The sequence below is a fragment of the Poecilia reticulata genome, linkage group LG19 (assembly GCF_000633615.1).
Source record: "Poecilia reticulata strain Guanapo linkage group LG19, Guppy_female_1.0+MT, whole genome shotgun sequence".
In the NCBI taxonomy this organism is placed as follows: Eukaryota; Metazoa; Chordata; class Actinopteri; order Cyprinodontiformes; family Poeciliidae; genus Poecilia; species Poecilia reticulata.
In genome coordinates, this window is record NC_024349.1 from 26,272,723 (window position 1) to 26,283,339 (window position 10,617).

The window sequence follows — 10,617 nt, forward strand, 5'->3', positions numbered from 1 at the left end:
ATTGACTGAAAGGACTCTTGTATAATGTTGAGGGATTTTTGCCTGTAAGTCAAACCTTTAGGGCACAGACATTTTACATTTTGTTTTGAGTTGAAATGCACTGAAGTCTTATTTAAGTTTGAATTTTTAGCTTGTTAATTGTATTGTTAGAAGCAATTGTTGCACTATTCAAAGACACCTTTTATTAAACTGTGGCAATAGCAACGCTATAGTAAATTTTTATCATAACTATAAGTTTCAGGCTCAGGATTTTTTTTTACTTTAAGCCATGGAAATGTCAAGATGTATTTTTGCCATTTAGTTTATGAACAGCTAAGCAAAATGTATGGAGTTATTGTAGGTTTGCAATACTTAAATTGCACTACATAACTTCATTAGTTTTTATATGTTGCAATAACTGACTGTGTTTGTATGCGACAGTGGGGATTGACCAGCAAGGTATCCCACAATGCCTTGGGCCACCAGGAGTAGCAACCTAATTAAACCACTTTATTTGTCACAAAGAAAATGTAAAGTTTACATTTTCACCTTAAACTTTAAGATGTTTAAGGTGAAAATGTAGACTCCAACGCTTCATCTATACAGCCAGTTCTTCAAGAATGATCCACTTTCAGAGTAGTAGTGCACTGATCTAGTTTTTAGCATTTACATTTGAGTACAGGAAACTGCACCCTGAGTGAGTTGTATGCTCATTTCTATGACCCCTCTCCGCATATGATTGTGTATAGGGTTGTTTATGGACCTATTTTGGGTTTGTAAAAAAAAAAAATGCTGGGTTTGACTTTACTGATTTTAAATCTGACTTTATAAAATGAACTTTAGTGAGTTTAATTTGTTAGAACTATTTAAGAAATCAATGGAACAGACCATTTTAATGTTTCAGTTACTTGCATCAGCTCCCTTTGGGATTAAGTATTTTTTTTATTTGAATTGAATGTCAACTTTTCCACTAAGCTAGGTTATTTAAATTGAACAGAATTAAATTCAGTCAACAAAATCCAAGAACCTTATTAAAAACTCAATAATGTTGAATAAATTGAACTAAACTGCTATCAGTAAATTCTATTAGCATCTTGTAAATTTAATTTCTGTTGTGGAAATTATCTTTAACAGAGTGAGAAAAAAACTGTTATAAAAACCAGAGAATCAGAGACAGAATTTATTTTCTTAATCAGTGTTTATTCGAAGGCTTTACAGCGTTCGAAGATTTTGCTCACTGAACACAGACAGGATCCTTGAGCAGAACAGAGCATACAGTTTTATAGAGAGGTTTTCATTCCATTGACATAGTTTGACAATATACTTAGTTACAAAACTGATTGCAAGCATGCACATCTTTCATAAGGAAAATAAAACATTCAAGGATGTCACTAGGTTGCAAACAAGAAACAATTGAATAACTTTATATTAATTCAGAGTTCAGTGGTTTCACTCAAGAAGACAAGTGAGATGTGGTTGTGAAATGCAGAGACTGGGCTGGAACAAAGGATGGTTGAACCTTATTTTTTACACTGAGACGTTCCAAGATGGTGCCAGTGTGTGTGGCTGCTCGTCTGTCATTCTCTCATTTGACTATGTTTATACTGTTTTTGACCTGTGTCATCTACGGAACTGAGTCTCTGCTGGTGTATGATTGCAACATACTACTAAACCTCCAACATTTGGTCCAGGATATCGATTTATTTGATGTTGCTGGCCAACAATCCTTGCCTCCGCTTCTGTCGGAGATTCCGAGTCACCTGTTCCGGGTTCCTGCGCTGCTTTCACGGAGGAGACGTCATCGTCGTCACGGTAGACGAAGCGGCCGGCTGGTGAAGCTGAAGTTTTACCTGACGCACTGTTCTCCTTTTACCCTATCGTCGCATGGATCGTTTCTGGGCTCTCGGGTGCCTCGGCGTTTCTTGGATCCCGTTGATGTCTGCTTGGTGCCAGTGGTCGGCGTTCAAGCCCCTCTACCCTTCCTGGATCAACATTCGCCGACGTTGTCTCTGAGACCGCTGTGCCGGGTTTCCCGATCTGTTGAAGCCCATGATCCAGTTCCTGTCAGGATTGGCCTGGTAAACGCCAGGTCGCTTGTGAATAAAACTTTTACTCTTCGGGACTTTTTTAGTCACCAAAACCTGGATTTTCTGTGTGTGACTGAGACGTGGCTGAGTGTTGGTGAGTCCAGTGCTCTATCTGAGCTTTTACCAGCGGATTGTGCTTATTTTAATTCACCACGGGCTTCAGGGAGAGGAGGAGGCACAGCGACTGTTTATAAACAGGACTACAAATGTAACCAGTGTTTTCTACAGACATCATTCCCCAGCTTTGAGTTTACGTCATTTGAGATGAGACACGTAATCCCAGTTTTCTGTGCTGTCGTTTACTGCCCCCCAAGATATAATAAGGATTTTATAAGCGACTTCTCTGATTTCTTATCTGGGATAATAACTAACTATGAACATGTTCTTATTGTTGGAGACTTCAATATACACGTGTGCTGTCCTGATAAGCCTCTGGTAAAGGACTTTTTAAGCTTTCTGGACTCTTATCCTGGTACAGGCCGTATCCGGTCCTACACATGAGCACGGACACACACTGGACCTAGTTATTTCTTGTGGTCTGCCTGTGACTAACCTGGAAACCTGTGACTCTGTGTTCTCGGATCACCTGCATGTTTTATTCACTGTTAGTTTGACACCAACTGCAGTCAAAACTCGCGCTGCTGTTCGGCGCTGTCGGATTATTAACCCTTCCACTGCCACTCAATTCTCCACTGCTTTTCTTCAGCTCAGTGGATCACTTGACTTCCTCCACTCCGATACAGAAGAGCTCTGGTCCTGTTTCTATTCTTCCTGTCAAACCATCCTGGCCTCAGTTGCTCCATTAAGAACCAGGCAGCCACGGATTAAACCCAAGCCTTGGTTTAATGACAGAACTCGTGCTACAAGGAAGGAATGTCGTCGTGTTGAACGCAGATGGAAAAAGATTAACTGCAGATTACTTTTCAGATTTTAAAAGACTGTTGGCGTCTCTACCAGAGCATGGTTAACGAGGCTAAAAGGGAATATTTGGCATATATCATTCCCTCAAACAGCCAATAACCCATGTGTTTTATTTAACACCATTGACACTGTACTTAATATTCCACAGAATGCCTGTTTGGAAGCTTCTACTGACATGTGTGACTATTTTCTGCGTTTCTTTATTGAAAAGGTTGATAGTACTAGGGCTCTTATCACAGCTCCTGACTTCGACCCCTCTGTTTCAGTTCCTTGCTTTGCTGCTTTCAATCAGTTTGAGTCTGTGACTGTCTCACTTTTAGAGGACGTGGTTGGCCGCATTAAGCCATCAGGTTCCCCCCGTGATCCTGTCCCTCCACCATTTTTTAAAGATATTTTATCTAGCATAGGGCAGCCTGTTCTTGTAATTATAAATAGCAGTCTGTCCTCAGGTGTGATGCCAGTGGCGCAACTACACATTATTCAGGTGGATGCGAAAGCATAAATCGCCCCCCTCCCCCACCCAAACCCGAGGCGACGATACGTGAAGTGTAAAACTCGCTACATTTACCTCGTTATGTGCGCGAGGTGAAGGAGCGTGAGGCGCGCTGAAGTGTACGGGAAAACATAATCGGCTTGTCGCCCCCTCCAGACGGGGTTTTGGCGCCCCCTCTGGTGCTGCGCCCCTATGCGTCGCATACGCTGCATACCCACTTTTTGCGCCACTGTGTGATGCCCTCTTGTTTTAAACATGCAGTAGTGCAACCATTGCTTAAAAAAACTGGCCTTGATCCTACTGTTCTGGGTAATTATTGGCCTATTTAAAAGCTGCCTTTTCTTTCTAAGGTTTTAGAAAAAATTGTGTACTGCCAACTGAAACAGTTTTTAGATGACAATGGCATTCTGGAGGTTTTCCAGTCAGGTTTTTAAACTCTTCATAGCACAGAATCTGCTTTAATAAGAGTTTTTAATGACATCCTTCTTGCATGTGATTCTGGTAACCATGTTGTTCTGATTTTACTTGACCTAACTGCTGCCTTTGACACAGTAGATCATGACATTTTAATATCGCGATTACACCACGTCGTAGGTATCTATGGCACTGTTCTTAAATGGTTCAGGTCTTACCTGGAGGTGATAACTATTTCAGTGAAAATTAGTGACTGAATCTGCTGCTTCAATGCCTTATGGTGTCCCGCAGGGCTCAATTCTAGGTCCTCTGCTTTTCTCTTTTTATTTACTGCCTCTGGGTTCTATCCTTAGGAAACATGGGATTTCGTTTCATTGTTATGCTGATGATTGTCAGATTTATTTGCCCATGAAGCAGAAGGATGTCCACTCTATCAAACATCTCCTGGCATGTCTAGGTGATATTAAAGCTTGGTTGGCCTTGAACTTTTTTAATTTTAATGAAAACAAAACTGAGGAGGTGGTGTTTGGACCCAGTGGCTCCTGTGAGTCCTCCACTGTTGACCTGGGACCTTTGGAGACATATTTTAAACCTGTTATTACAGATCTTGGTTTTAAGGTGGACAGTGATTTTAAACTGGACAGCCAAATCAGAGCCGTGGTTAAGTCCAGCTTTTATCATTTAAGGCGATTGGCGTCAGTGAAATCTTTTCTTTCCAGGCAGCATTTTGAAACAGTGATCCAGGCTTTTATTTCCACTCGATTGAATTACTGTAACCCACTTTATCTGGGAGTCAGTCAGTAGCTGCTCTCACGTCTGCAGTTGGTTCAGATGCTGCTGCACGACTTTTAACAGGAACTCGAAAGAGGGAACATGTGACCCCTGTCCTGGCCTCACTTCACTGGCTGACTGTATATTTTAGGATTCATTTTAAAATTCTTATGTTTGTTTTTAAATCACTACATAATCTTTCCCCGGCTTACCTCTGAGCTTCTTCACCACCTACATACCCTGTCGGTCTCTCAGGTCAGCAGATCAGCTGCTCTTGGAGGTACCAAGATCCAGGAGGAAGCTCAGAGGGGTCAGGGCTTCTCTGTCATGGGTCCTAAATTATGGAACGACTTGCCTTTGCAGGTCAGAGAGGCCGCTTCACTGTCCACTTTTAAAGTTCGTCTTAAAACTCATCTATTTTACTTGGCTTTTAACTACAGCGGGATCTAGTTTTACATTGTGTGTTTTTGTTTTTAAACTGTAAGTTTTTATTTGTTTTATTATGTTGTGTTTTAATGTGCAGCACTTTGTATCAGCTGTGGTTGTTTTAAAGTGCTTTCTAAATACAGTTGGTTTGGTTTGGTTTGGTTTATACACGGCAGCAATAACACAAGTTTTACTGGTTTCAGCAGAGAAATACCTGGGATCCTGCAATGGTCTGAATGTGACACATAACACCAATGGTAAAACCCTGTGAACATGTTTTTCATGTTTTTCATTTGGAATTAGTACCACAAGAGATTCTGTCAAAGAGATGGGCATAGGCATCAGCAGAGGATCTGTGAGAGTAGAATGTGGACTCTTAGAACAAACAATACAACTGTCATTTGTTATTTTTCTGTTCAGGTGTTTAGCTAACTGCCACCACATATTGTCTTCTGATTCATGCTGGTCCATTACATATGCAGCACAGATGTGATGGATCAGATGTTTTTGGGGCAACACTTTGTGCATTGGTACTGCATAAAGAACGATGAGGATACCTTCATCAACCTTCATCATGTCATGTCTTCACTAGTGACGATGATGAAGTCTGGAAGTCTGCTGTCTCTTAGGTTGTTTTGCACTTGCTCTGTTACTAAGGCAGGTGGGGTGATGTGGGAAGCTGTAACAGGTGCAGTCAGAGGTTTATCACCTTTCACAGTCTGATGGGAAAGCAAGAGATCGTAAAAGAGACTTAACAGTATTTTAACATGCCATATTCCATTAGGTTAGTTGATATAGAAGAAATTACCAATGCAACAGATGGTAAGAAATTACCTGTAGAGGTAAAAAAAAAAGAAAAAAAAAAAAGCTTTAGACATAATAAATCGTGATATTGAAATTAAAAACTATGAAATTCGGGGAGTAGTTTTGAACTGGATGAGGAGCTATTTAAAGAGCAGAAAACAATTTGTGAAGATGGAAGATATTGAATCTGGAGATTGTGTGGGGTACCTCAAGGATCAGAACTGGGACCAGTTTTACTTAATTTGTATACAAAGGACATAAGCAAAATGTCTAATCATTAGACGCTTTTAACACATTAGACTCTAATGTATTGAAATTTTTATTTGCTGACAAATATTCTAGTCTCTGGTGAAAACCTTTTTCCATAGTTGCCTCAGAAATCAGTAAATTAAAAAAAATGGTTTGACAATAATAAATTATCACTAAATTTGGACAAGATTAAAATCATATTTTTTTTTTAAATTGTTACAAGAAAGTTCAAATTCAAGTTCAGATGGAGTGTGTTACTCTAGAGAGGGTAATAAACTAAGTAAAAACATATCAGTCATGCCTAAAGCTAGACATATTCTGAATAGTAAATCACTTACTATTCTATATAACTGATTTTACCATTTTTAACATTTTTCAGAGGCATGGGGAATTAATTACAAAAGGCATCAAATAAGCTGCTACCTAAGCACATACAGAACATGTTTTTGAAAGAGAAGGGGGATATAACTCAAGGGGTTACTCAAACCTGAAATACAAAAGCGCTTTCTTGTTGTGTGTACACTACAACAAAGAGCTTTTGTATTTCAATTCATGGTGTAAAAATATGGAACAAGTTAAATGAAATAAAGTTGAAATTTAATACAATTTAAGAAGAAATATAAGGAGGTCATTTTCACAAGATATAGAAATACAAGTGTATATTTAAATTGAGGCTAACGTATATGAGTGCGTGTAGGTATGGATGTATATATTTAGACATATGTAAACCCATATAAAATGGAAAATTAATTTACCTATGTTTGTTTTGTTTTTTTAATTATTTAATAATGAGGGTCCGTCGAAAAATATTGTATGAGTTTATGGGGTAGGAGTTCAGGCGTTTCTTATTTCTTCCTACTCCTTTTCGAGCATGTTAAGATTAATGTGGTACAAAAATATGTGTCTTTTGCATTCCTTATTCATGTGATTTCTTTTTACTGCTAACATGTTTGAAATAGATAAATTCAAATAGCTTAGTATTGTTGGATTTTTAAAGGTTTGTCCCCCAGACATATGTCATCCAAAAGGTCTTAAATTGGTTTAAATTAGCTTTGGACCTGATTCTAATTCAATTTGTTTATGATTTTTTTTCTTTTTTACTACAATAAAATCCATCATTAAGTCTTGAAAAGGAAAGCCAGATGGTGGATGCACGACTTGTGGTTGTTTGAAAGTGTGGTGGATTGTGTGTGGCAAAAATGTGACACCGTTTGCAAACATTTTCAGCTGCAACAGAGAACCCTTTAGGGAAATCTTGCCGTTTTACAGAGAAACTCGCACAGTTTAAACCTTTCTCCGATCTGAAGGGGGAACCAGAACCATGTCAGGATTAGTTAATGGGATGTCTGTCAGGTCTGGTCATGGCTTGCAGACAATGTTTAAAACAATAGTACTGTAATGTGGTTCACCATCTTCAGCAGTAGGCATAACATTTGAACAGTTTTTCAGGTTTAGGAAGTGCAATAGTTGGCACCTGAGAAAAAAAGCCGTTTAAGGGAACCTTATGTCTTCCCCCTTTATGATTTCATCATAAGTTAAGCCCTTTCCATGGATCAAAGCGAAAATGGAAGTGATCAAAATATCAAATTCCTCTCTTTCTAAATACAAATGACCACCCTGAAGTCAAATTAAAATCTCAAGTCCTCTAATTCAATATTCAAAATCAGTGTAAATGAAAGTTTTTTTTATGTCTGGATGGTTTTATCTCAGTGGGCCTCCCCTTCGCCTGGTGGCGCAGTTGTCTACTTATTTTAGTGTTTCCGGGTCAGGCGGCGTTCCGGCTGTGTTGATGGTTGCACTGCACGCACGTGTTGTTTCTGCCTACATCTCTACCTTTGACCCAAACAGACGGAGTCAGTTCATCAGAACCAGCCAGGGAATATAGGACAAATCTCGGAGACTTCCTACAGCCATGGGCCCGGTGAGAAGACATTTTAAAATTTAGAGAAGATGCTGGTTCCGGTTTTGTGGGACCGAGCTGCTTACATTTTGATTTGAATTCAACCTGTAGGTTGAAATCAGAATGCAGACATAAAAATAACTTTAAACTTTAACTTGCGTTTAGAGCGTTATAAATCTTTTGTGCTAGATGTAGGAACACAGGTCGTCTCCAGGTCCACAGTCTTCTACTGCTGACGACCACAAGATCAAAGAGCGGCTGTTAGGGTCACTCCCGTACCTGCACATTTTGAAGGCAGTGGTTAAAATCTGTCTGTGAACGCTGATATTTTTAATTGCTTCTTGGCAGTTCAGTCATTAGAAATACACTAAGTCAGTGATTCCCAAACTTTTTCTCCTGGGCCCCCCATGGATTACGAATAGCTGTCTGGTTGAACAACATGTGTGTGTTGGGGTGAAGGGGGGGGGGATTCTTCAAGTAACGCTTTTTTGTTACTTGAAACCATATTCAATCATCTGTCAAAGCTACATTTATAAACAATTGTATTTTTTAAGTATGTTTTTAATATGCATATTTAAATATGCTTAGTGGCTATAACAATAAAATAGGAATGGAATATTCTGATATTGATGTATGATGAGCATATTACAAAGCACACAGCCGTTCATAATTTATTTAGTAAATTATTTAGTAATATCAATACATATTTATGTAACTATACAAACACAAATAAATAGTGATTAATAATGAATAATATATATCGGATACATGTTTATATGCAGGGGTGAAAGTAAGGGGGTATGGTAGGGTACTACTGCGTACCCCTGAAAGATTTAGCGGGGGTACGCAGTACCTGCAAGAGAGAGGAGCGGCTGTATAAACTTAACAGGTTCACTGTGCAGCAGTGAGTTCACCCACTAATCAGCCGTGACTGATTAGTTTTTTAAGAACAATCTAAAACAGACTTAATCAGTTAATAAATGACTTTTTCCCCATTTCATATTGTTTCTGAACTGCTTTACTAGAGCAGGGCTGCTATAGGTCGATCGCGGAAGGTTTTGAGTCGATCACGGTAACAAACTGAACGCCACCAGGAGGCTGAGACCAGCATGTCCTCCTCTGGCTCGCTTAAAACGTTCGTAACTTTATTAAAGAACAACAACAACAAAAATCAACAAACATGTTCAAATTAATGACCCAACAACAATAATAATCTCAGTGATTATTGTTTCAACAAGGTGTTACTCAATTCTGTGCGTTTCGGTTCCATTACCAAAATAACTAGCAGAGCAGGAGTTTAAAATGAACTAATCAACCACCACTGTGTTCAGGGAAGGTTATTAATGATCGCAAAATAAATATCAAGCCTGAAAACCTGAATGTTATGTTTTTAACGTAATCTCTGGTCGGCATGGAGAGCGCAGGAGGTTGCCATGGCAAAGTGTGTGCTTAAATGACAGAGAGAGAGAGAGAAAATGTGTGAGTGGTTTTGAGTTGATCACCTGTTCAGGTTGTTTTTTTGTTTTTTTTTAATTTGCACTTTTTTATTGACAGTTTTTCCATACAAGTGTACATACAGACTTTACACTCTTTTATTTTTCCAAATGTTCCATACATATTATTCAACAAAAGATGCATATACAATCTATACCTGCCTTAGAAATAGCAACTTTGCCAGTCTAGATAATATCCAATCCAGTGGTGGGAAGTAACGAAGTACAAGTACTTCGTTACTGTACTTAAGTACAATTTTCGTGTATTTGTACTTTACTTAAGTAGATTTAATAATGGGTACTTTCTACTTTTACTCCACTACATTTTACAGTAAATATCTGTAATTTCTACTTCACTACATTTCTACAAAACTGTCACGTTACTCGTTACATCCAAGTCGCATTGTGTTTTTTTTTCCATTAAAATGTGAAGTTCAGGGACTTAAGGTGGCGCCGTAAAATCCAAGCAATAACGTGACGTAGTGTCTGTTGACACCCATCGGCTCCCCCTTTACTCGCACGCGGAGCTCCAAGACATGCGCAGTGGTTTCCTCTGAGCGTCGGTAATATAATAGCGCTGCATAAATCATAAGATATGGCGACATGTAAAATCAGCAGCGCTTCGCTTTCACAGACGGTGGGGACTGTCCAATTTTTAACGTCACTTGGAAGGAAAACTTAAAGAAAGGAAAGCTTAAAGAAAGGTAAGCTCCATGGACGTGATGCTAGCAAAGCTAGCTGTATTGACTGACAACATGCAACGCATGTTGCATCTGCGATGACTGACATGTCGCAGACATGGGACAACGCTGTGACCAAAGTGCAATATTGTAATATGACATTCATGGACGATCCGATTCTTCTGGACGGATCTTGACTAAGTCCTATAGTGCTGAAGCCTCAGTGAGAGCCGTTCTTTGTTCTTGTAATGCTCTGCGTACACTGCAGTAGCTATTTTATTTCATTAAAATATATTTATATTTATATTGGTGAATAAATAAAACAAGAACGTAGGAACACAGAGCATGCTCATTGCTCTTTGTTTTCGTCACCTGTCATGGTGGCAGACGTTGCAGCAGG

At 39.1% G+C, this 10,617-nt stretch overlaps 1 protein-coding gene across 3 annotated transcripts in view; it reads left to right on the forward strand.

Annotated features, from left to right (window-relative positions):
* The first annotated feature begins 7,894 nt into the window (after positions 1 to 7,894).
* noc3l (NOC3-like DNA replication regulator) overlaps positions 7,895 to 10,617 on the forward strand; it is a 26,851-nt gene continuing 24,128 nt past the window's right edge. For 2 of the 3 annotated variants that reach the window (XM_008438114.2, XM_008438113.2), the window contains exon 1: positions 7,895 to 8,065. In XM_008438114.2, the coding sequence (XP_008436336.1) occupies positions 8,057 to 8,065 (9 nt within the window). In that variant the 5' untranslated portion in view covers positions 7,895 to 8,056. The remainder of the gene's footprint in view (positions 8,066 to 10,617) is intronic. The other variant, XM_008438112.2, reaches the window with a different exon arrangement.